This window comes from Callorhinchus milii, unplaced genomic scaffold, assembly GCF_018977255.1.
Source record: "Callorhinchus milii isolate IMCB2004 unplaced genomic scaffold, IMCB_Cmil_1.0 Scaffold18, whole genome shotgun sequence".
Taxonomy (NCBI): Eukaryota; Metazoa; Chordata; class Chondrichthyes; order Chimaeriformes; family Callorhinchidae; genus Callorhinchus; species Callorhinchus milii.
In genome coordinates, this window is record NW_024704759.1 from 12,515,944 (window position 1) to 12,543,439 (window position 27,496).

The following is a 27,496-nucleotide window of genomic DNA, read 5'->3' on the forward strand; positions in this document are numbered from 1 at the left end:
CATAAATTTTCTTATCCAAATACGTCCACAAATTGAGCAGAAAAACCTGAAACCAGCCCAGTTCATGCCAGTTTTTTGAGGGGATGGTGTGTGTGTGTGTGTGGGGGGGGGGGGGTTGGCAGCGAATGATCTCAATTAAAAATAAGCCCTGGAGTTTGTGAGCCAGGAATCTTACCAAGTCTTATACTTTTGCGACGAGTCACTGGGTGTTCTTTAGATCAGAGGGGGTGAAAAAAAAATACAAAAGCAGTTTCCTGCTTTGCTCTTTAAAAGTTAAAAGAACGGTTGTACAGATTGCAATAGGTTTTAACTCATTCCCCCCCTCCTCTTTGTTCTCATAATAACTGCTCTGTACCGCAAGAGGGATTGTCAGGCAGGGAATTACTGAGCAGAGAGCTAGTCCTGGCTTGACTTGGATCTGATCAGCTCAGCCACTGTGTGTGTGTGTGTGAGAGAGAGTGAGTGAGTGTGTGTGTGTGTTTTCATTACAGTGCACGATAATCCTCCTCCACAAAGCATCCTCCCTCCAGCAGATCCACCAGACGTGGGGCGTTTTGTGATCATTTAGTCCATCGCCTTGAATTGGGGGCTCTTTTAAAAAAAAGAGGCTGTTGGGTGCATTTCCGGTAGCCTGGTGGGGGGGGGGTGTGTGTGTATATATATTATATATATATATGTGTGTGTGTGAGAGAGAGAGAGAGAAAGAGAGAGGTGTGAGAGTGTAGATCAGCTGAGAACATCCTGCCACTGCTGTTCCAGAGGCAGTGAGGGATCCTGCACACACTGTGTGAAGCTCCCCACCAGAATGGCAACTACACCATAAGCTCAGACAGCAATTCCTAGCAATGGCTGTGGACGGTAAGGTCGAACGCTGTATATATGTCTGCGAGATATCTCTCTTATGCATTATCCATATATGTGTATGCAGGAGAGTGGCTAAGCTTTCAGAAGCTGCTCGATGTTAAAATAAAGACGTTGATGGTTTTTTTCTCATACCGGTTCTAATTAACAAAACTGATGCTCAGCCTGTGGGGTTTTTTTTTTGCTGCTGTTGTTGTTGTTGCTGTCTGTCTGTCTGTCTCTCGTTCGTAGTGTGGATTTATTTATTTCAATTGCTGTCGTCGTCGTCGTTGTTGTTGTTGCGGTGTACAATTTGGGAAGGTTTGAGTGTGGGGCTGTTTGCAGCTTTTATCAGTTTTGATTCATCAGGTCCTGTGGTGTAGTTTACACCTCACCAGGCAAAGCTCAGTGATAGATACTGTAGTAAACGTGACTGTTCAACCCTCTGGAAGGTGTGTGTGTGTGTGTGTGTGTTGCCTGTATTTTCTGTGGTTGTATTTTTTTTGATAGGTTTTCTAGTTGCAAAGCTTTTTTTTTCTCTCTTGGGTCTCTTTTTTCCCCTATTGGTGTCTCAGAGCAGATTCACTGTGAGCTCCAGGGTAACATTATGTTTCGACTAATATGCTGCGTCTTAATGCAATAGTTTCATCTAACAACCAGACAAGAGATAGGAAAACTGCAATGTAATCTCATCTCACCCAGGACTATGTAAAGACATATAAATCTACCAGCGGTGGTGAGGCCAGTGGAGGATGTCAGGGTGAATCTCCTGGTCAATTCAATTTAAAAACGACGTGCAAAGAGTGATCTGCATTTTGACTTCATAATTGTGTTGAAGTAACTTGAATTAAGTCGATGTGTAGATTAATTATTCTTGTTAACCATCTCCTCTCCCCCTCCACACACACACACACAAACAAGGAGAAAACTGGCTTCTCTTGTAAAAAAGAGGTAAATCAAACTCTTCAGTATATATTGAACAGTGCAGAAATTAGATGGTATTTAATATGATTCAGTATTGCTGACTGCAAGCTGCGTTGAGTTAGATAAATCCAATTATTAAAACAAAACCATTAACATGCAGTAGTCCAATCTTCCAATTTTGTCTTTCTAATTGAAGAATATCCATAGAATATACCAGGCAGATATTAATTGCTATAATTTTGTGTATCAAAGTGTCTAAAGCCATTTAACTATAATAATCCTTGCATTTGATATAGTGCCTTATCACAGCTTCGAGACATCTCAAAGCGCTTTGTAGATTAATAATAATAATCCTTGCATTTGATATAGCGCTTTTCACGTCAGGAGGACGTCCCAAAGCGCTTCACAGAATATGCTGTAAAGTGATTTGATTATATCATTTGCGAGTGAAACGCTGATCAAACTTGATAGAATGAGCCTTTGTCATTTGCGACACAAGGATGTAAGATTTCTATCCATACTATTTGTTGGTTTATGCATTTTTGTTAACAAAAACCACGCTGAAAATGTAACTGCTTGAATAGATTTTTTTTAAAAAAATCTTATTTTCTTTCAATTGTAGGCGAGGTTGCTATTGCTCCTCATCCTTGTTTTCAACCCCCTCCTGTAGCCTTGCTCCATCTTATGTGTTCAATCTTTACCGGCCCATTCTTCTGAATCTCGTTTATTCCTCGTTGTTCAATATGCTTTTTCTACTGTAAGAGAACTCGCTTCCAACAACAACTTCCCCTCTTTTTAAATATCCTAAAGATATATCTTTTCCAATGTGGCTTTGATCACCTCTACATTCTCCCAAATTTGTTTGGTGTCTCTATTTGTTGAACACTTTACAAACAAAATGGTGCTATTTAGATGCAAGTTGTAGTGTGACAAAGTAACACATGCAGGTTTTTTGTATAAATACAGAGGTCAAGTGAAAAACAAGAATGTGCTGCTGCTCTTTCATACATTATTTCATTACACTTCATTGACTTTATTCTTTAAGAATAATGGAGAAAAAACATAGTTCACTGGTGCAAATCGCCTTAACATCTCTAGGTAAATAAACAGATTAAACCATGGAGAAAAATCAATCTGCAATAAATCAAATCATTTATCTTTTCAATCTACCCTAAGACAGTTAGATAAAGATTCAATGTGCTTTTGAAGTGATGGTAAATCAATACAAATTCCACATGCAGTAATAGACTGTAGTTAATGAGATGCAGTACATAATGAATTGAGGTATTGACTTGAAACTTTGTAATTAACACCAGCCACCCCTCAAAAGCACACTGTATTTTAAAACAATTTCCAACTAGTTTTAGTTATTGCATTTTAAGAATGATACTAGGAAAAGATCTGATACAGTACCACTATCATAGCGTCATAATGAACAGTTAACTTTTGACAAACTATGCATTTCATTTATTTTGTTTCAAAATTCTTAAAATAATTGAGAAATTCACAATAAAAGAAGTATTGCATTTAGGTGAAAATTGGGTTTTGTAATTATTGCAATTTTCACTCAACTATGAAATATAAATTGTTCGTCCATGAAACAGAGAGCAGGGTATGTTAGTTGAGCTGGTCTCATTTTATTTAGTTTGTAGGAATTTCAATACAACATCTGTGTTGAGGTTTTGATGGTTTCTTAACCTTAATGCTTTCAAAGTGGTCATTGATGTTGTTGCGAAGTAAATGCTTTAAAGTTAGTTTGCATTCATTCTCTCATCTTAAATGGCATTTAAAATGATTAAAATTGTTCTCGTGATCCACTTTGAATGAAGATAATGTTTTGTTTTATTACAAATGCACAGTACTTTCCTTCCAGAGATCCGAATGGTAAAACCCTCTTATGTACATAAATGTGTAAAGCTATTCTGTAAATAGGAACATGAAGTGAATGATTTGCCAGAGCCATTCAACCATCATACTCCTGACAATAAAGGTATCAATAATATTCTTGCACTTTACAATCTGTACCTATTTTCTGCGAACAATGATAGCAAAGGTATGTTAGTGATTGTAATGTACATTTAGTTTAATCCTTATGTACAATTAGTGGATGGATTTCATGATCTCTTCTATGAAAGCTACTAAACAGTGATGCAGAGAACTGAAAGCCTCTTCCCTTTGCTGTTACTTTTGACATTCATATCACATTCTATCTTCAAGATGACTGTTATAACATTTGGGTTACTGAGCATCCACGCACATTTATCCCCACAACCACATGCTCTCTGAAACACAAATTATGATGTATGTTTTCTCCCCGTTCCACCCCCACCCCCCCACTTCCTCCCCCTAAAAGATTCCACTGATAAATAAAAGTGCATCTCGACAAAGGAAAGAAAAGAGGGTTTATATAAATTGACCGGAAGTAATAGAACCAGATCAGAGAGAGCAGAATTTGTTCTGCTTCAGTGAGCATAACAATTGCAGGATGAAAAAGGAGGGATCAGGCTCTCCCTAGCAGCTTACCACATTATGCAATGCGTAGCTGAGCCAAATGAGAGAAGTCCCAGTCTTGATTTCTCTCACCCCAACTGCGTTAGCTGATCTCAGTTGGAGGAGTTTAGCAGCTAATCTTGCTTCGGGTAAGAGAAGATCAGTCAATATTCCTAGTTTTTATCACAAAATAGCACTTTACCAAATCCCCATGCATTTTTTTTAAACTTAACAAAAATTGGTTCTGAATACATAACAAGTACTTTAATTTTTACAGTTTAACTTCATTTTTCCGCAAAAGTTAAATTCGCAAAGGCTCAAAGTTATAAATTTTCAGTTTTTTTTTCTTAGCTCGGAAAAAATTAGTTACTTGTTGTATTTTGGTTACTTATACTCAAATGACTGCAATCTACAAGACATACAATGGGAAGGTAGTTTTGCTTTTGTTAACTTTCATTTATAATGCATATTTTAACTTTAAGGGCAATGTGAAGTGAGTACAGTCCATATTTGCTCTGCAAATTATAATAATAATCCTTGCATTTCATACAGCACCTTAACACCTCTCTGAGGTGTCTCAAAGTGCTCACAAAATATGATGTAAAGGGGATTGACTCATAGTTATATTGGCCAGAATGAGAAGCAAAAAAATCGAATTGACATTTCAAACATTTACAGCTGAAGTTATTCTGAAACTGTTCCGTAGTCTTTTCATTGCATGCTTACTACACAACTCTGAACTATGACAGCTCCACTTGAATATTCTTTTGTCTCAGTGGCTATGTGACTGCTAAGGTGGATTTGTGTCGTTCTGCGACAACTGCTGTGAAACTGACGAGACTTATTGCTGGCATTAGGTTCCTAGAACAACCAGTGTGAATGGCCCATTCCAGCCAACATGTCATTAACTTTGTTGAAGGTCTGCCTATTTATTGATGCCAGCGATGGATCGATTCCAATGGAACAACTAGGAAGTGTTTCAGGAGCGATTGGAGGGCAAAAAGAACAAGAGGATGACTATGGAAATCATCGACTGCCTACGGAGCAGCATTCCTGAATCTTAACAGAATGTCTCGCTGTGTCGAAAGGCATGCACGATACGAACCCACCTCTATCGTGGTCGACTCCAAAATAATTACTTCAGTACAGAACTGTATTGCAGTGCTTTTAGTTTCTCATTTTCTCTTAGAAGTTGCAATGTTATCTAGTTAGACAGGCTATTAGCTTCGGGATTACAATGCTATGCTCTCGTTTAGAGGGCCTGGATTTGCTTGGACCCAAAATTGAGTAAACTGTGTGGTTGTGGTTGAGTTTTGCAGTTTCATAGTCTGGCTGATAGATTGGGTGCCCCGGGATACCACAGCAATCTATCTTGATGAGGTGGGGAAAAAAGCTCAGAGACTATTCTACTAAAGTAAATAAGAGGATTTTTTNAAAAAAATGCCTCGGTTTTGTTTTCTTTCTTCAAAAGCAAAACCAAAGTTTTCTGATTGCTTTGCCTTTTATCTGTTTTAAATCCTTCATTACGTAACTAGTATTTACGGATAAAATACAATATCTGTTTGAGTGAGGCTTAGTGAGCACTTTCAAATCATCGTCTCAATATTCTTACAAATAAATTTGGTGTGACATCCATAAGATCTACAGTGACACAGTAGTAAAGATGTATCGATTCCACAATCCTCTATAGATCTCACCAAATGACTGACATAATGCCAGAGTGGCTAACGGATCTATGGTCCATGCAATTATGAACAGATATTCACAATGCCCTTGACATGAGATATGCTTTTACAGGTTCGGTATTCCCTTCCCACATCACCCCACACCCCTGTGGTTTATCTACCTTGTTGATAGTATATTATTTAGTGGGACTTTATCTTCCATGTTTAAAAAAAAACCTTCCACTCATCTAACGTTAAAGCTACGAGGACACTCGGATAGATGTGTAGGTTATACAGCTCCTTTTCATCCAATTCAATATTAAATTAGTTGTGAAAAATCAATGAAACGCACTGTGGTATCATGACAGTGGCATATCTATTACTTTGCTTGAATAAGTAATCCTCTCTCTAAATTACTCAGGAATACTTGTGCTCTTATCACTAATATTATCATAGATCATGCACCTTATGTACAGCGCAGGATTTATTTTTGATGTATGTATATTTAGATAATGTATTCTAAATTCCAAGCTGTATTTCTCTTGGAAGTCATTGAAAACAAAGATGGTGACATTGTAAAATTCCATTAGGTTTTATTAGTAACATCAATATATTTATTAATTTTTTTAAAAAAAAATCCAAAGTTTATAAGATTTGCCATCATTTTACCAGATCATTGAGCTGGTTGGGTCAGTCAGAAATGTCCGCAGTTTAACGTGGAAAGGCTTAATCCCTTAATTATTCATTGCGCTAGAATGGTTTGTTCACTTGAGTGAACACCGATAAGTGAGAAAGCTCCTCTGCTCTCTTTCATCTGTCCATTTTTTTTTTCCTCTTCTCAATTTTCAGCAGCTTCCCATTTCAGCTTCTGCCGTAATGTCCTGGACCATGCTCTATCTGCAGAGGAGCTCAGCTGCAGGTTGCAGGGAGATGCTGATAATCTTGGCTGGAATGGTGGCAAAGGTCAACGGATGGCTGGAGGCAGGAGTGTCAAGCTTTTGCAACAACCGGGAACAGAGGGCTTCCAGGTAAAATCAAAATACCTACATTGCTCATTCTCATACTGAGTAGATTTTCCTAAGACTCTGTAAAATGTTCTATACATGAGCTAACCGAACAAATCTGCTCAAATGGCAACTTGATCCAAGAATTTTGTTTGATTAAACCAGTTCATAGGTGAGAAAGTATTTCTTTTCAAGCCTTAAGGGCTGGTCATGTCTTCTTTTTGTGTCTGTTTGTGTCTGTGTCTTGCTTGCTGGCAGATGTAATCCAATCGCTTCTATTGGAGTTGCTGCTAACTGCAGTTTTACAAATGTATCAAAACTAGAGACTTGATTGGAGGGTGTGAAACATGAGGTAGACTGTGTGTCTTGTTGTTGTTTCGCCTTCCCTTCAAAAAAAAAACTTTCTTTGAAAGATGCATGTGAGAAGGAATCATCCATTTCAGCCAGGCTATCACTTGTGATGCACGAGAGAGCTCGCGCAGTGAAAGAGAGAATGTATAATATAACAGCTTTTCTTTTTTTAAAAAAAAACACAAGAACATTCTTTTGGCATTTGAAGCTTCTTGTGGGAGTAGAACTGATTCTAGGTTCTTGGCCTTGAGAAAATACGGAGCCTGAGGGCATGAAACAGTTGTATCAACCCCACCAATTGTGTCACTTCAAACCATAGGGCTATTAACTCCTACAAACTGGTTCACCCAGTGATGCTATCAACACTCAACCTTTATATTAAAAAAAATTGCATTGCTTGGTGTAAAATGGATGTTCAAGATGATCCTATTTTTTGTTGCTGATTTTTTTTTAAAAAAGGAACGCCAATGGTGATTCACTCTGTAAATGTTGTAACAAAATCTTGAGGTTTAGATGATGTGTGCTTTCTGTTCAGGTTTGCTTTGTGATATTTGTGAAATCCCCATGTTTGTATTATAGACTCATTTTCTCTCTCTCTCTCTGTCGCTCTTTCTCCACTACTAATTCTATAGATTTAGAGCAGCTCCACTGTCAGTCATGTAAGGAAACCCCTAGGCAATAGGAATAGAATTTTGTACCAGGGAAATTCACATCTCTTAAAGATCTCTGTCCTTTTTCTTTCCTCCAGTGAGGTCCTTGACAAAGCTTTTCTTCTCATCATTCCACGTAAAACTGAGAGAATAACTTTAAATTCTCTGTCCTCCTCGATAATGTCCTCCATCCTTTTGTTTCAGCAAGACTTTGCTGACCGATGATTGGAATTTTCTTCTGTTTATTTGATCTAAGTTGCTTATTTCTTTTCCAGAAGGACAGACACACTGAATCTAATTAAATTTAGGTGGTTGAGCTAATGGGCTAAATTTCCATTCTGTGCAGAACTCTCTCTGTAGCTTTACCTATTTGGATGCACATTAAGGATCCCATGCCAGTATTCAAAACTAGAAGGAAATTTCTCTGAATGTCTTCGCCTAGGTCCCTCTGGATAAATTGGTCATTCACTGCTTGGCTGTTTGTGGGACCTTGCTGTGTACAAAAACAATTCTGCCATATTTGCCTACAAATAGACAGTCACTACACTTGACACTAACTACTGCTTAAACAGTTTGAGATGTTATGGGTGCTGTATCAAATTCAAGGCTTATTAATACATCAAAGTGCCAAATTGAGGTTAGCTTTAGCAACATTAATTGAAATTTGCCAACGAAATATAATCATTACACTTTACATTAAATCCTGTCAAGCAATTCAAGGCATCCTCCGTAAGGATTGCAATATTAGAATTTTCAATTTATTAGCACAGGGAGAATTTTGTTGTTTTACCTCCTTGAAAGATTTACCAGTGGCTATTTATCTCTATCGGAAGATTGAATGAATTGGGGGAAATCATGACCGTATAATAGAAAAGAACAAGCTCAATGAGTTTCTCATTCCATGTTTTCTGATGTTGTTCTGATGATGAATATACAATGAACTTTTGTCCTTTAGTGTAGACTTTTTCACATTATAATCGTGGACTTCATGGACTTTGTTTTCCTCAACAACTGGAGACAATTGGGCTTTTCATTTATAGGAACTGGACACATTTTTAAAAAGTGTCTTTGTCTGGCCTGAACTGTTCTTTTTATTGAATGCCAGATGTCCAAAATGGCATTTTAATTAATTCATTCAGGATTTTTTGAGGACATTGAACTTCTTTAAAAAAATGATGTCAAAGACTTCATTCCTTTTCATGTCTTGAACAGCAATATTCATGCTGTTACTGTGGTGCAGATGCCATGTATTTTAGGAAACCTGGGTATTGGCACTTGGAAAACTCTACTAAACATCTATTAATCTACTAAATTCTCAAAAATATCTAAAATGGCTTATTTTGGGTTGAGAACATATGACGTGTGGACTGGTGACATCTGCAAAATTTTAAATCTGATTATTAACTATTAAACTACTTCTTCTGGATTTTACTCAATGTTCTTTTTAACCTTGGTAGTCCCCTACACTGTGTGTCTTGGCCCTTCACTTGGGTTCTCAATGTTTCTATATAAAGGACTTCAACCACTTAACATGCAACTTTAAATGAGATAAAACCAGGCATTTTTGTTCCCTAAATTATCCGCACTGTGGCTACTGGCCCTTAAGCAATATCTGAAGCTATTAAGCTTTGCTTAATTAGAAATTATGAACTCCACCAGATTGCTTTACTTTTCTCAATCCTTCACTCAGCTTTCTGAGGCTGACAATCAGTGATACATCGCAGTGAAACATTAATTATCCTTCTAACTGTGAAACAGAAGTCCCACACAAAGCTAATAATTGCTCACCATGAGGATTGTGTGGTCCATTGCTTTAATTATTATCTCATTTGCAAAGTCTTGGAACTTCACAAATAATATGATGCAATGGGTGAATGATTCAAAGCATATGTATCATTATTTATAATTGTGTACTTATACATATTTCAGTTACAAAATGAAGCCCACATACATCCTAAAATTCAATTGAGAAGAATGGAATTGATTACCAAAAAGATTGAAGAGTCCAGACAGTAAGCAATACTACAGATATACATTTGTGTTCAAACATAGGTTATCACTGATTCAAAACTCATTGAAAGTTGATGCCTTCAGGGAAATGTGCTTTGTCTACTCTCTCAAAACCAATGTGCTCTTTAGTGATGATGTTATCCTGCACAAAATGGTTTCAATCTTTACCTAAGACAGAAAGGACAACTTAATGATTGGCAACAGAATAACACAGCGGGCAGACAAATGATGTGTTATCTGGAAAGTTGGAAATAGTCAGTCAATATTGGTCAAAAAAGATTGATTGTGGTGTTGCCCATCCACCTCCATGCTACAAAGCTTTCTTCGGATATAGTTCTCTTCGACATAATAACCTCTGAACTAGATTGGGGCAAACAAGTGAGAAAAATAACTGGAAGAGCTGACAGGACAGTGAAAATCTTTTAAGAAGTTCCAGCCTTACTTAAAGTTATTGCAATTTGACTGCTCTACCAAGTTATTTATGTGCTCATTGCTGGAATGAATCACAATGATCCTTGTATTGATGGAGCACCTTTCACGTCGAGAGGACATCTCAAAGCGATTCACAGGACTTACTATGAATCGTAGAGGCAGAATTGTGCAGTTTGTAGAACCTGGCAGCCAATTTGTGCGCAGGATTGTCCCGCAGCCATGAAGTAAATTACCAATTTACTGTTGGCCGGGACATCAGGAGAAGCTCCCCTTTCTTCATGTATAGTTCAGTGGGATCTTTAATGTCCACAGGAACAGCTAGACAGGACCTTGGGTTTAACATCTCATCCAAAGAACAGCACCTTAATATTAATAATAATCCTTGCATTTGATATAGCACTTTTCACGTCGGGAGGACGTCCCAAAGCGCTTCACAGAACACACTGTAAAGTGAATTGACTGTATATTTGTGGGCGAACGCGGCAGCCATTTGCGCACAGCAATGTCCCACAAACAGTCGTAGATTGAATATGACCAATTTATTATTGTTTTTTGTTTTGGAGGGATTATTATTAGGCTCTGTGTGGAGTAAGGAAACTTGCCCAAGGTTTCGCCCTCTGCATGGAATTGAACCCAGGTCTCTCACTTGCAAAGCGAGTGCTCTAACCACTGAGCTACAGGACTCCACAATGGTCCATATTAATGGTCAGTCAGCAGCAGCAGCTTTGAAAATCCATTTATTCTGAAGTCAGTGATGAGGAAAAGCTTGGCATTTGAGTCACTCTAATGGGTCTCCCAGTAGCTGCCCCAGAGCAGCATTGGCAAAAGGCTGGGAGCAAATTGCCTGCCTTCCTGCCTTCATAGCCTGGAGTTTGCTAACTCACACAGAGAATCATAGGAAAGGAGGAAAGACAAATTTTAGAGGTGGGGAGAAACATTTGGCTGCCATAATTCTGTCAATTATAACCTTAAACATAAATATTAAATTGTCACAATCCTACCACTTGCCTGCAATATTTTTTTTGGCAAACCCGTACAGTGTTTACTGTGTTTGATCTGAAACCAGTCTTATAGGCATCTACTTTAGTGTGGATTTTTGTTTGATCTGGAATACTTGGTCTCGATCAGAACTGCTGTACGAGAATGGGAGATGTAGCTTGCGATTGAATATTGAAATGTTTTTTTCCCCAGAGGCAGAGCCTCTAGGCTCTGGAACTCCATCCCCTTCAAGCCTTCGCCTTGCTTCCTCCTTTTCTTCCTTCAAGGCCGGTCTCAAGATCTTTCTCTTCAACCGTGCCTTCAGCTCCCCTCTTGACTCTCTACCCCCTCCTCGCTCCCTTCCTTCCCTCCTCTCACCCTGACCATTTCCCCCCTGCTCGGGTCCCGACCCAACTGTACAGTGCCTTGGGACGTCCTCCCGACGTGAAAGGCGCTCTATAAATGAAATATTGTTGTTGTTGAGATAACACTCTGGCATTCTAGTATCTCCAGTTTAATTGATTCCTCTCCTGTCTCTCTCACCTCCCTTGTCGTTCCTATTTCTCCAGGGTCCTTCTTGCCATCTCTCTGTCTCTGTAAATTCTACCATTTCAATGTGTTCTGGACCCTCTCTTCTTTTATCTCCCATAAGTGAGGATGCAGCAATGAAAAGCTCCTGTTTGCTTTTCCTAGTTTTGCTTGACGCACACTGAAATAACCCATATATTTTGGGGACAGTGCTTGTTCTAAGTGGTGAAATGCATCTCTTTCAATGCCAGAAGTGCTTCATTTTATTACGGATGGGATCATGTTCGTGAACGAACTTCGTTCTGCTGGGACGTTTCCATTGGTCTTTGACTCACAAGTGAAAGGCACATTTTTTCTTTCACTAAAAAGGGGCAAATTCTGCCTCTGGGGTAAAAAACATTTCAATATTAAGCTTCCACACCTCGTGAGAAAAGGATATAAAATATATGGAGCAAAAGGGAAGGGCATCCTGCAGTGTTTACTGGTAGCAGATGTTTCCAGCCATACTGTGGAATTCTGTGGTCTCTGACAAGTACTAGAGTCTAATGCAGTAATTGATGATGAAAGAGACAATTTTTTTTCTCTGAGACATGCATAATAAAGCTTCCAGGTGACTGATACTAACAAAAATGCAAGAATGTCTCATTATCTGGTTTTCTTTGTGTGTACAGCTGTCTTTTCATTGCAAAATGAATGGTATTTGGCTACCAATTACATTGGCTTATAGTTGTTGTATTAGCGAGTAGATAGCAATGTGTAACTGGTAATGCACTTTCCTAACAAAATCTAAAAAGCTTCTGTAGCCTGCAGCCACTGGTTTTCCACAAGGAGATTGTTGTCAAGAGTCTGCATTGAAAAGACTATATAATGACGCTAAAATAAAATCCTATTTAGTGCACTCCTGTCAAAAGCAATTTCATCATACACTGAAATACATGAACGGGCTACGATCAAAATAACTTAGAAACTGAAGTGTAAACTCTGTTTTTATCAACGCATGTTTAATTCATATCCCACCAAGTTAATTTAACGTTTTAAATGCAGAACGAAGATATTAATACTAATATTAATAATCCTTGCATTTCATAGATACTGATAATATCATCTCTCTCTCTCTGTGTCATCTTGCTTACCTACATACATATTGCTATATGCTAGTATATGCTCAAAGGATGCCCTAAAGGCAGAAACTTACAAGTGAGGCAAGGAAAAGCTAAGTGTGTTGCATTTATTATTATTATATAAAGAATTCATATAATTTAGGCATAACAAACAAAGATCTATGTTTATATGCGTGGGATGGTTGGCTATAGTTTACGATGGGTTATCCTCAAAGCAGAATAGCCCAATCAAGATCACGATAGAAGTAAATCACACAACTCATTACAGGTATGCCTACACATGGCATATAATCACACTTGTAGCATCTAAAATGGCAGGGATGTGTTACAGATTTTTTGTTGCGGGAGAGGTTAATCTTCTCTGTTCACTTAGAGTAATAAATCTTTCGATGTTTCTGTATAAATCAGAATTAGCGATCAGTGCTTAATATAATGATAAATAAAATAATACTTGTATTTGATAATAACGTCTGACCTTGTCTTCGAGACATATCAAACCACTTCACACTGTGAAGTGAATTGACTGCATTCAATTGCATTCAATGGCTCGGAGTCAGGCTCCGCCACTGTCAGGCACTCTGAGACGCTACCCTGCTGGAGGGCGCTATATAAGTGCAAGTTGTTGTTGTCTATTTTGTGGGTGAAATGGAATAGCTAATTGTGCACAGCAGGGTCCCACAAACAGTCGCGGATTCAGTGACTTTTTTTTTAAGGGATTATTATCCCCGGAAAAAGTCCTCATTTTAATGCTTTACTCTACGCTGACTGGACATAATAAAGATATCTCTAGAAGACCCAGTGGGATATCTGTGGATATGTTTGAATCCAGTGAATGTGAGAAATGTATTGATCTATTCCCATGAAGCGCATGTGTTGGACAGGGTATTTGTCACTCAGTAGGATTTAAGCAGCACAGTTGGTTGATAAATCCATAGAAAACTGCTGGTTTTGGCAGAGTTTCCATCCACTATTCATGTTCATGCAGGCTTATAAAAAAAACATTTAAGACTACGGGGAGTTAGGATCCAGTTGGTTGGGTTTTATAAATAATAATAATAATCCTTGCATTTGATGTAGTGCTTTATCATGCCTTCGAAATGTCTCAAACTACTTCACAGAATATACTGTAACATGGATTGACTGTATAATTTGTGGGCGAAAATGCCTGTCTTATTCCCTAGCCATCATACCCTCCCATCGATGGGTTCTTTTGAGGTAAAGTTTTTTTTACTCAAGCTGTGGTGTGAGAACCAACTGAAGAAATCTCATTGTGGAAAAAAAAGTACTATGCAAACACGATCTCTATGCAGGAACAGCTGGGAGGGTTTACGGAATTTCGAAGGGAATCTATGTATCGTTTCATAGCACAGCGACTCCAAATTACCTTCTGCGTACCTTATGCAGATCAAGGTCTGCAGTGGGTTTTGATTAATTTTCATTGCTTTGCAGAGTTGCTGAATTCAGAACTTTGGTGCAAGTGAACATCAGGATTAGTGCGTGCATCTGAACTAGATGCAAGGGACTAACAACAGGTGTTGCCTTCTCAACAACTTGCAACTGTGTGAACGATATGATCTGGAATCCACTGAAAGGATGGTGGCAGCAGATTCAATCATAACTTTCAAAAGGGATTTGGCTATATACTTGAAAAAAAATTGCAAGGCTATGGTGAAAGAGTGGGGGGAGTGGGACTAATTGGATAGCTCTTTCAAAGAGTTGGCACAGGCACGATGGGCCGAATGGCTTCCTTATGTGCTGTAGGATTCTATGATATAGTGCCATTCACATTGGATAATGTCTTGGAGCGCTGTAAATGAATTTTACACTTGAGTCCATCAAACGTAGAGGGGGAGAAAAGGAACATTCCACTCACCGATCGTACAGCTGCTACAGGTTGTAAAGTAAATTGAATTTTAATCCCAGTAGACTAAACTCTGCCGAATAAAACTACTTCAACTTTAGGGCCTGAATGACAAGTTTAGTATTGCGCTTTCTGAGGCTGTGGCAACACTGACAAGGAAATAGATGGTAAGCTCAACATGGTTTGTAGCTCATCTCAGTCTATCACTAAATCTAAACTGTGGAGAGAGTTGCTTAGCTCACAAGCAAGAAAGATGGCATTGGACCATTCACTATGAGATCATTTGACATACCATTCACTGTGCCAAGGTACACATCGTTTATAGTCTCCCTTTCAAACGACCATATAAAACACTTTCTCTCTGACATCCTGTTCATTGGAACATGATTTTTCTTCCACTGCTATTTTTTCTCCTACAAATATTCTCTTCCCCTCCTGTCATAAAAACATTCAACTCCTATTTTCCTCCTACCGTGGTACAATTACACAGGTATCACTCGCTTTTTAATACCTTAACTAAATGGCTATTATTTACCTTTGAAATAGATTACCTTTAACCACTGTGCCTCTTCATATTAGAAATAAAGGCAAAGAATAAAAGATTGGAAATAAGTGCTGGAAATTTATAGCAAATCCAGTGTCATCCTTAAATATCATCAGATTTGCGAACTGTGTGACTGAACTATTACATTATTAATGGGGTGTGGGCTAAGTTATGTAAAATAAGAGGTACATGTATGATGAATATTCCACACATCTGACGATTTTTCATCAATGATTTTGCTACAATATTTTGATCACTCCAAGGAACCTAGATAAGTGGAGATTGAACTGGAATTTCAGAAGGAAGGCAGACAAAAAAAAATCTAGACACCCAGCAACAGATATAAAAGAGGAAAGAAGATAATTGGATTGGCTCAGACTCTACAAGAACAATCCGGGGGATCAGAATCAGAGAATGAGGCACATGCAGATGAGTAGATTCATGCTTTGGGTCAATAAGTAAGAAGCTAAGAAATCTGCAATGAACAAGAATTAATTTTAAGATCAGGGAAGCAAGCTCTCGTGCATTGCTAAACAGTCTAACCTAAGTGATTCAGGAAGTCAGAATTTACCAATACAAACATTTGCTAAATGTTTATTGGTGAATTTATCTGGCAGTGTATGATTTGTTCTTATATTTAAATTATACGAGAAGTACGATAAATAAGAGGTGTCCGTTCAGCCAAAAGAGGAGCAAGATTTACTTATCAGTTTCTGATAAATCCAGTCATTGGAGAGGAGTTGGGGAATTAGCTGAATGAAGGTGGAAGCAGATCATAGACCATTTATCTATATTGGAAATTGAAGAGGAAACAGTAGAATAACAGATACACAAAACGTTAGAGGTCAATACGCAAAGACAAATTTGCCAGTTACATCGTCTCACCAGACACTCAGAAATAACAAGAGAATTGGGCGAAAAATTTATTTTATTCATGTAACAGTGAATAAGTTAATGTAATGCTCCAGGGATGGTAATCCTAACCAATATTGTGGAGTCCTGTAGCTCAGTGGTTAGAGCACTCGCTTTGCAAGTGAGAGACCTGAGTTCAATCCCAGGCAGAGGGCGAAACCTTGGGCAAGTTTCCTTACTCCACACAGAGCCTAATAATAATCCCTCCAAAACCAAAAGCAATAATTAAATTGGTCATTTTCAATCTACGACTGTTTGTGGGACATTGCTGTGCGCAATTGGCTGCCGCGTTCGCCCACAAATATACAGTCAATTCACTTTACAGTGTGTTCTGTGAAGCGCTTTGGGACGTCCTCCCGACGTGAAAAGCGCTATATCAAATGCAAGGATTATTATTATTATTATTAATACATACTGTTTGGTTCCTTAATTCTAAGAAGACAGGAATGTCCCCATTTTTATGCTTGTCTTCAGAACTCAGCGTATTAGGAGTTCCTGGTGACTTACGACATGCTGGTAGAGGAATTAAAACACACGCAGTCGATCGTATAATAATCTTTGCTTTTGATATGCCACCTTTTATGTAGGGAGGAGGTCTCAACGTGTTTCACAGGATTTATTGTGAAACGTAGTGAACATATTGTATATCAACTAAAACAAGCTACTTTGTTTTGGATTTATGCAAGCTTCTTTTGTGCAATATATTAAGTTCAACTCTGTATCCCTTCAATAATTCAGAGCTCAATGTTCCTGAAGCATTCAGGACTTGAACTCACATAGTCTTAAGCTGACGCTCCAAGGCAGTGGTTAGAGCACTCGCTTTGCAAGCGAGAGACCTGAGTTCAATTCCAGGCAGAGGGCGAAACCTTGGGCAAGTTTCCTTACTCCATACACCTAATAATAATCCCTCCAAAACCAAAAACAATAATAAATTGGTCATTTTCAATCTACGACTGTTTGTGGGACATTGCTGTGCGCAATTGGCTGCCGCGTTCGCCCACAAACATACAGTCAATTCACTTTACAGTGTGTTCTGTGAAGCGCTTTGGGACGTCCTCCCGACGTGAAAAGCGCTATATCAAATGCAAGGATTAATTAAAGGCAGGGCTGGGGGTGTGTTGCATTCTTGGAGGTGCCGTCCTTCGGATGAGATGTTAAACCGAGGTCCCATCTGCCTGTTCAGATGGACGTTAAATATCCCAGGGCACTATTCAAAAAGAGAACGGAATTTCTCCTGATATTTTTCCGTCAATAAATCCCCGAAATAAAATTGGTCACTCACTCCAAGTGTTTGTGGGATGTTGCTGTGCACGCATTCGTCTACAAAATACATAATCAAAACCACTAAATCTTGTGAGACGCTTTGAGACATCTCAACGTTGTGATAAAGTGCCATTGCAAATGCAAGGATTATTACAGTGCTTGGGACTGAAACCACCAACAACAGCTGTTGAGCCTGTTTCTCTCAGAATTCCACCTTAACGCAATATTTAGACACGTACACTCAACTTGCTGAGATGATGGAACAGAAGCAATAAAAGATTTCGGAAATGACCTCAACAAATAAAAGGATTCCGGGTTTCAAGATGGATTTATTGAAGGAATCTTTTGGGAAGCTGGATCGGGAAGTTAGATGGACCAAATTTAACTTTGACCAGCGAAAGGTTTGAAGACATCAATATCAACTTAAGTTCGGTCCTGCCTGAAACAATTACTGTTGTACATTACTATTCATTGAAGATTTATTTCCATACCGATATGAAAGAATTTAAAATATTCTGATTGTTTTGGAGATGCAGAAGAAACAATCTCAATTTTTCACGTGTCATTGGTTGCCAGTCATGTAAATTTCTGCACAGAATCCACCTTAGAGCTGGGTAAAATGATTGGTATTTTAATAGAAGGATGCCCTAGCTACCGTTCAAGTTCAACTGTAAAGATTACCAGTTCTTATTCCTGAGGCTGCTGTCAGCAATATGATAATTGTACTGAGATTAAAGAAGAAAAACTGTCAATGCTGGAATCAATGCTGGAAATCTGCAATAAGAATAGCAAATGCTGTAGAGGCACAACAGGCCTATGTTGAACATCTGAAAAAGAAAAAAATTTGATGTTTCAGGTGTAACCCATTGTAAATGCTTGCCAGACAGCAATATCAATGGGAAGCTATGCAGATTTAGCTGGTTAGACTCCAGCAGTTACCCCAACGCACACTCTGGGTTCCCCAAGCCTTGGCTCGTGCCAACCTGCACCTAATACTTTCTGGAATTGGGTAAGCAGGAAGCATCCCTCCAGGGAGAGAGAGAGTGCGCATTCCATTCCAACAATCTCTCTGTGGATTTCCATGTGTAGGTGGGATGCAGGGAACTCTCAGATTGGTTTGGATACTCTTAAGCAATGGTGATGGGTTTCCGTATGTGTCAGAAACCCGACTGACCAAACAAACACATTGTAAGAAAAATGGAACATTTGTGCTGGAAACGTCCCTGTTTATAGGACTGAGGAGGGCAAGTTAGGACCAGACCAAGGAAGCAGAAGTCAAGCATTTAAAACTACTCTCTAACCACGTACAAAAGAGGCAGATAATCATTAGCAGTTTATGAAGAATGAGGGTTTTAAGCACTGTACCTGGCAGTTAGTTTCAGAGCGTGTCATCTGCAGGCATCAGGATAAGTGAGATATATGGGAAAAGTGAGATAGGAGAAAGAAAGAATGTCTCTAGTACATTACAAAGACTAAGCTAGTGGGTGATGTGTGAAAAAGAAAGATAAGAATAATCCGAGCATTTGAAATAACACCTTTTGACTTGAAACATCTCAAAGCGCTTCACCCAAAGGATTTGTTATGTGTAGGTGAACAGATGAGATTTGAAGTATTAATATCGACGTTGAAACCCAGTGATCAGAAGCACACCCGAGAATAAAGTGGGATTAGTGCTGCTCAAGTTTGCGTTGAGTTTGAGTTTGAGTTTGGTGGTGAGATGGGGAGTTTAGTGGCGAGCCACATGTAGGCCAGGGTCATCATGTTCATGGACAGAATAAACATGTTCAATTTCACAGCACATTTACTGCACATAATCCAGAAATAGGAAGGCAAATCCCCTCATTTGAGCATACCACGTTGCAGTGCATTGCTACCAATGTTAGCCCTCGTCCTCTCACTTGCCTCAAGAGAAGAATCCATAGCATTCCCTGGTGAGACGGTCAAATTGTTGCAGAGATCCACGTACTAAGGAAAGGAACAATGGAAGATGTAGTAGTTAACATTTTCAGTCCATTTATTCAGAGCAATCAAAACTGTTTTGTTTTACAGACTGGATCGAGTGATGGGTACAGCAGTTTTCACACAAGCCCAACCTTCACGAGATCGTCCAAGCCTGTGGTTTTGTGGACCCAGCAAGATGTTTGCAAATGGCTGAAGAAACATTGTCCACACAATTACCTGACCTTTGTGGAGGCTTTCTCACACCATGCTATAACAGGTAACAGGCCTTAGTAGTGGTGCTTAATCAGGGATCACTATGGATGACAATCAAATTGGTTATCACCAGAGCCCCATCTACAAAAAATTAAGACTTTTTGCTAATTTATATACTCGGCATCTTATTGTGAGGTATTCTACAATTTGACCACTGCTTTAAGCCTATCTGTTAGTTCAAGATTTCAAAATCTTGTATGTTAAAAAGGTCATATAATTGCCTCTGTATTGGACGTTGAGCAGTTAAACCCGTAGATCTCTTCCTGATTTTCTTTCCTCCCTGTTTCAAGATTTAAAACTAAATTTTTCATTAACTACCTAACATTCTCAACTCACAGTGAGAGATCAATGCTTGTCTTTAATTTTTAATGAGTCTTCTCAAAGGATGCTCATTTATACGGCTGTTGGGTGTGTGGCTGTGTATGTAGGGAAACCAATTCCTGCTAATATTGTTGTGTAAAAATATTGACTCAGACAGAACGTGAGGTTTTATGGAGAGACCATCGACAGAGTGGAGATCATCCGATTTAAATATAGTGCAATTTAGATCAGTCGGTTGTTAGGTTTGAATTATTTATATTCTTTTGTGTTGCTTTTGTGTAACATTTGCCAACCTGTGACTGATGCTTTCTGGAATTAGTTAAGCAGGGGAGTGCACTCATTCCAGTCCAAGGGAAATTTCCTTGTGTAGGTAGCATACAGATGTGAAACTCTCAGATACTCTTAAGCATAGCGATGGTATACATATATGTGTTTTAGAAGTATGTCAATCAAAGATAGATGATTCCTGATCCTTTTAGCTCAGTGTCAGCCCCACAGTACATACACACAAATGCGTCTGAGAAGCCTAAAAAGCTTGAATTATCTTTTCTTTGTTGTGGTCATCCGAAAACCCTTTCATGTTCCTACTGGCAAGTGTAAATGATCTTTTGTATCAGTGTACACTTGAGATAGAGCTGCAATGTGATTTTACACTGCACACAAGACAAGTAACTGTATTTGAGGCTTTTCATTAATTATATATGTGATATCATGCTCGCCAATGTTCTAGCAGCTGTCAAGGAAGTAGTTGTAAAAAAAATCTATTAAATGGTGCCGAAGAAAATCATTCTGAGACTTTTACAAAGTAATAAAGAGTGGTTTACCAGGTGGCAATGAATCAAGACGCTGTGGTAACAGTTTCCACACAGTGAAAGCATTTCAAAGGCTTTTTATCAAAAAAGGTACAAAGGGCAACGTTCACAGGAGGATTTTAGAATTTTTTATGTACTTTGTGCTTTTCTCCCAAACGATGACATGCTCATCAGAAAAAAAGACTTAATCTGTTCACTTTACAGCCATATATGTGACTAATACCCTTTTGAGTGTCACAAATCCTATAGAATGTATTATAGCAGACACAGCAATAAAAGTTCAGTAATGCACTTTATAGCTCACTCTCTCTGTACCCCTTTCAGTAATCGATTGTGTTCGGTTGTTAACTCCAGGGAGGCAATTGGTTTTCTAAAAGCATGGAGTGATCCATTTGGTGTATTCCCAGGCTTAGATCAGGAATGCTGCATAAGCATGGTCCTAGAGCAAGCGATTCTTAAGTAAGTTATATATGGAGGATGCAAATTGAACACTTGGCTCTGGTTGAATCTGGTTGCTGGATTAAAAAATGTAATCTCCCAAATAATGAGAAATTTGCATCAACAAGAGTCGAGAGTTGTCAGTGTAAGTAAGTCATTGCAAGGACATGTTCAGTCATTTTGGAGGAAATTGAATTGAATTGATTCCAGCTCGCCTTTGCTAGATTAAAATGCTCCAAGGCAAGGACAGTATGTTTCAGTGAATAAGTAACTAATGAAACACAACAGAACACTCGCTCATCATGTCAGAGCTATTATCCACGATGTCTTAATGGTTTTATCCACTTATTGAGCAATTACTTCATTTGGGTTTGTAAATATAGTAATTTCTTGTGTGCAATAGAGAGCTGATTGGTTTTTACACAATTCCCACAGTTCCTGCCATGCTTAATAGATTATAAAACTAGCCAAACTAATTTCAGTGAGCACATAAACATTTCTACTCTGCAGTAATAAGATCTCTCTTCCTTAATTTCTCTTATATGGCAAGAAATGGTTATTGTTAAGAAAGGGCGGTTCCTGTTGTGTGCACAATTCTGTAGGTTTGCAAATGCCACTTGTAAGCTTTCAGTCTGTCCTCAGGGCGAGCACTGCTGAGGCTCAATGGTGAAAAGCTGGAGCGGATGGGCATAATCCAGGAAGGTCAAAGGCAGGAGGTGCTTCAACAAGTTCTTCAGCTGCAAGTACGAGAAGAAGTGAAGAACCTACAACTACTTAGACAAGGTAAAGCTGTGCCAATTGGCTGTCACATTTCACTCACAAAATATACAGTCAATAGACTTTAGAGTATATCTGTGAAGCGCTTTGAGACGTCTCGACGAAGTGATTGGGTGCTCTATCAAATGCAAGGATTATTATTATGGTACATCATGATCGTCTTTATATTCCCATATTCACACTCAATTGTATGTTGAGGGTCGTGGACAGACTGCCTGCCTTGAGTTAATTTCTCCAGGAAAGCAACTTGCAACCCTGGTGCATAAATACCAGGGTCCACCTCTGGCTGATTCAGTGGACTGTAACAAATATCACATGGTCAGCAAATTTGACCCCAGTGTGGCTTGAAGTTGTTTCACAAGAGGATGTACTACACCGAGCTGACCAACAGGCCTAAGAGTTCAATCGCTTCATTTTATAAGGCTGACAGTTGCACTGACTTGATACATAAATCATAGCTAAGAATGAAAGCTCTCAGAAGACCATTGAGCTAGCAAGTCTGGTTGTTCATTTTCCTGAAAGGTTACAGAAACCAGTTTTACTTAGAATGTCTGAGGAATCAGTTTGATGAAGGACCAGTTTGCTGAAACTCCTGCTTAAGACTTTCACATGCATTTTCCAAGGCTGAATCTGTCTGTGTGTCTATTCCAATTATATTTAAATATCTATCTATATATATATTTACTGGAATGCTGTGAGAACCTCTGTTAGTCATTGTGCCTCCAATTTCTGGAACTCTCTGCTTCTATTCCTCTACCTCTTCCCCTCTCTTGTATACCTTAAAACCTACCTCTCCGACTGTATCTATAGCCAGTTCCAAACCCCTTTCTTGCCGCCTTACCACTGGGAAGCAAACCTGAGACATTATCCTATGTGTAGGAGATGATATAACTGCAAGTTGTTGCAGTTATCCTTCCCTTTAGTAAAATACTGTCGATGCACCAAAGGTTGAATAGCTTGGGCATAGCCTTGCAGATGAAAAAAGACCATTGGTTAATATATTGGAATGCTGCAGGCCCCTGGGAGCACACAGCCCAGCTTGAAATGGTATCTTCAGTAGAGTAAGGAGAAAACTGGAAGAAAGAAAAATTTAAATATTCAGCAGGCGGATGATTAGTTTACCTTTGTGGACGGACGCACTGCAGTGTTCCATGCGCTCACTCGCCCTTCAGCCAAATCATGCAATAATCGAACAAGTACAAAAGCGAATGAAGTGGTAATTTGTGCCCTATCATTGTCAGTTTTTACAGGTTTATTCAGTCTTTTTTTCTTTTCTTTCTTTCAGCTTCATATGAAACCGGCTCCTAGCTGACGCCTGCTTTGGCAGCTTCCAGTGACACACTGGACCTTCAGTTCCATTGGGATGAATCTGTGGGACATAGATACGGGACTGTGGAGAATCGTGCAGTGAATTAAATAGGACCTCACTGCAGCAGGGAAACTCGACTCTAAGCTGATTTACAATTCACAAAACGTTATTTTAATTTGCTTAAACAGGATCGGCTTTCGGACAAAAGAAGAAACACCTAAAATTTGACTTTCAGAGTTTAGTAGATTAAACACAAAAAGCAAGGGAGGTAGGTACTTATTATGGTAGCAATGACTGGTGCTAAAATTTAGTGTTTTGCTCTATTTTAACTGGCACCTACTGTTACAAGTCAGCGGTTGTCCTGCTGTTATTAGGCTGTTGTACCACTGAACGATGTAGGGAATTAATTACGGACATTGTAGTACATGGAAGCAAAAGTGGTTGTGACATGTATGGTTAAATCCTTTAGGTCCCTTTCATGATTCCTATTAATTTACAATGTTACATGATTTACTTCGATTTTTCCACCTCGTCTTTAACTTTTAGTGGTACAATTTCTTAAGCGGGGGAAAGGAATCCCTGGTGAAAAGACTTAGAGAGGGCTACTCTTCTATAAAGAAATCTTTTTTGCTGCAGCATTTCACTAGGCGAAGGAATTAACTCCCTGAGCGTTGCTGACAATTTGATGAAACCAGAAATGGCCAGGTTCAAACCAGACTACAGTGAAATGATCAGCTCAACGTGAAATCAATGCATTCTTGACATTGATGTGAAACGTGAAGTCTCCAATCCAAAGAACAAACTGCATTATTCACTGCTTTTTTTTTCTGGTTGTGAACCTGACCTGCATATTTATCAAAGCGTTTGTGATACCGAGACATTTTTTTTTTCCTCCCGCTGTGGCTTCATGTGAATCGAGGCTTTATCAAGTGTAATTAAATGATTCAGAGAAAAATAAGCACTTTATGACTAGACATACTACTTCCCATTGATCTGTGAAGCATATTCCACTGGGCTAAATAATGGAAAATTTACACTTCGATTTTAACTGAGAGCCAACGGGAATTTCATTGTGCCAGGGTTATTTCATTATTTCATGGGTGTTATTTCATTGCGTTTCCCTGAAAGTGAATTCGGACTTTGGAATATTTTACTATAAACAGTTTTAAGATTTTAACTGTACGAGAAGAACTGGTGCAGACTTGATGGCCAAATGGCCTCCTTCTGCCCTATATATTTGTATGATTGTAAGAAGTTTGGTCCTTGTGCATTCACATAATTCTACAGCTTGACGAATATTCGAGTAATTGCTCAATACATTTTGCGGCAGAAAACAAATCACCCAGGATGGAAACAATCTTTCGTATTTGAAGTATAAATTCCTGCCCTTAAATATAAATCCCCCACACCCAGTTCTGAGTAGTGCAATAGTCGTACTGAGCAGATTTGCTCTTGTGATTGAAATGTTACCATTAGATTGAAGGTCTCGATTTTTATTGACGGACTATCACAATGGGTAATTGGTAAGATGTGTGTGTGTGTGTATATATATATACATACATATATATATTTCTTGTGTAGTAGCTTAATCAATCCTACAGCTTGATACTGCACAAGGAAAGTCAATGTGGGAAATTACTAACCTGGAGTCCTGGTAAATATTTAATGGTATTGAAACAAAGCTACTGCATGCAGCAGAAGATTGCTTAATAGTGAGTATTTCATAGCAACAGCTGACTCTAACTGCATCACACAACATTGTTGGTTAAGAGAATGTCACCAAAAAAAGCTTTACATCAGCTGGACATTTGCCAATGTGAGCAAACGACAATCTGTACATTGTCACCAATCAGCATCGATTTTTATAAGGACGCCTGGTGTGAAAAATGAAAATAAAATATATTTCAGTATGGTTGCTTTTCTGGGAGTAGAGAGAGAAGGGAACTTTATTTTGAGGCTAGCTGTGTTGTACATGATCTGAAACGTTTAATGCTGACACGTTGGCCGCAACAAAAAAAATGTCGATGATAGAAATACTTTGCACTGTATTGGCGTCAACCATGAACCCTTTTTCGGCCCACAAGAAATTCATACCTATTAAATGGCAGAGACTGTTAAGCAAAACTAGTCAGGTCATCAACAATGCATGCTGCTTTGTAATTTATGGAGTCAGGTCACTTATTAGAAGTTTTCATGATCAATACGTTTCTTGCTCCATATTCGATTACAGATTGCAATGGCAAATCATGAAACAATTGGACGTGCGGCTCTCTAAATATTTCTGACCCTTTTAGAAACATTCAGCATCGATTTTTGTATGCGTTCCACCGCCACAAAAGTAGTTTTGGAATCAAATCAATGCTATCAAATGCAGATTGACACCAGAAAATTTCAGGGCAAAACCTTTGCTGACTCTATGAAGCAGAACAATAATGTTCTATCTCGTTCCTGGAAAGAGAGTTTTAAAGCAGATAATGTAAATCTGCTTTCCTGTCCCAAATCACTGTTCTACTGGAACCAATATTCAAGTGCTTTAATCTTACAAGTGCTATATTTCTTTTCAGCTGTAGCACATGATCTGAATTTGATTATGTAACGCTCTCAAAGAGCAATGATGCTTAACATTACAATAATATTATCAATGGAATGTAAATCTGGCTAAATCATTTAATTTAGAGGAACATAGTATTTAAATAGCTTAATGATAGTTTTCTGCAAAGTGACAATTTATAGAGAGTTACATAATGTCTGGTTCTGTTTTTGTACTTGCCCTCTAAGGGAATGCATGGTTTTAAACAAAAGTCAACAAGGAAATGCCTCATTGATCTGCCACTGAGAGTGATGGAGTTTTGCATTATTTCTTATTTTCATTGATAGAAAGGAAAGAATTGAGTATACAGTATATAGTAGGTCAATCAATATGTGTAAGCACAATAAATCTACAGACTTTTTAATTCTTTTTAACCAATTTTGCACTTTTTTGATGAGCCTTAGTCGAATTATTAAGTTGTGTATAAACTTTGATTAACAAAAGGTATTCTAAATCCTTTTGAACATGCAGCAGCTAAAAATTCCCACACTGTGTATTAGATCATTTTCCATTGACTAATGTATAAGCATTGGGGGTCTAAAAAAGCAACATTTGCAAAATGGGTAGAGTAATTCACCTCATCAATCCGGTTTGCTAGTATTGCATTGTTAGACTACGATTCTAGAAGAATGCATTTACTCTGCATTATCAGTACAGTGTTGTCATTGATTTTACAATCATTATTGTAAACTAAATACAGAATGCCTTTTAAATGTTCTTTCCAGTCTTATTTCTCATCAGAAATATGTTGTGAAATGATATACAGTACCTATTGTGTGTATTGTATGTTTGTTGCTGCGATATAGAATGTGCATAAAATATCAATGTATCAGTCTGATGAAATAGATTTGTGCTTTAACCTAGCCTGTAGATTTGTAATAGCTTTTGAGTTTACGTTAACCCTTTTAGTTCTGAATTTACATTGCACGTCTAAAATAAACATGGTCAGAATTTCATTTGTGTAGTTAATATAAGCATCATGTTATGTTGAAATACAGTAATTCAATATACATGATGGTATTTAATTTGTTCCCTCTAAGCAAACTTTGCTTTATTTAATGCAGAGAGAGCTACTGATGGATGGCTATGTTTTTTTGTGCCACAATTTCAAACTGAACCATCGCTTACTGCTACCCAAACATAAACTAAATTGTGGCAGAATTTATGTGAGGTCGTGATGGGTTCCTATATTCTCAAAAGTCTTACTGGGTGTATGTCCTCATTAATCCCCATGTGTCTTTCTGGCCATTCTTCCAAATAATTCAGCACAGTAAAAAAAATAGTAGCAATGAAGCAAAGCACATTTAAATATTCATTTTGTCACACATTATTCCTCGTTATACCACGGAATTAATGGAGCTTTTACGGCCACGACACCACACATGAAAGTGTTAACTTTGATGCTCGTATAAATGAAGTTGTGTCCTATGTTTACTTCATAAGAGTCAGAAAAATCAGCTTCT

The 27,496-nt window shown here is 38.3% G+C and overlaps 1 protein-coding gene across 1 annotated transcript; it reads left to right on the forward strand.

The window, feature by feature from the left end:
• Window positions 1-845: 845 nt before the first annotated feature.
• On the forward strand, window positions 846-23,442 carry LOC103172756 (sterile alpha motif domain-containing protein 10). The gene is made up of 5 exons (XM_007885474.1): window positions 846-858; window positions 6,768-6,946; window positions 19,622-19,790; window positions 22,000-22,140; window positions 23,420-23,442. The coding sequence occupies exons 1-5, from the start codon at window positions 846-848 to the stop codon at window positions 23,440-23,442; spliced, it is 525 nt and encodes a 174-aa protein (XP_007883665.1).
• The last annotated feature ends 4,054 nt before the right edge of the window (window positions 23,443-27,496 follow it).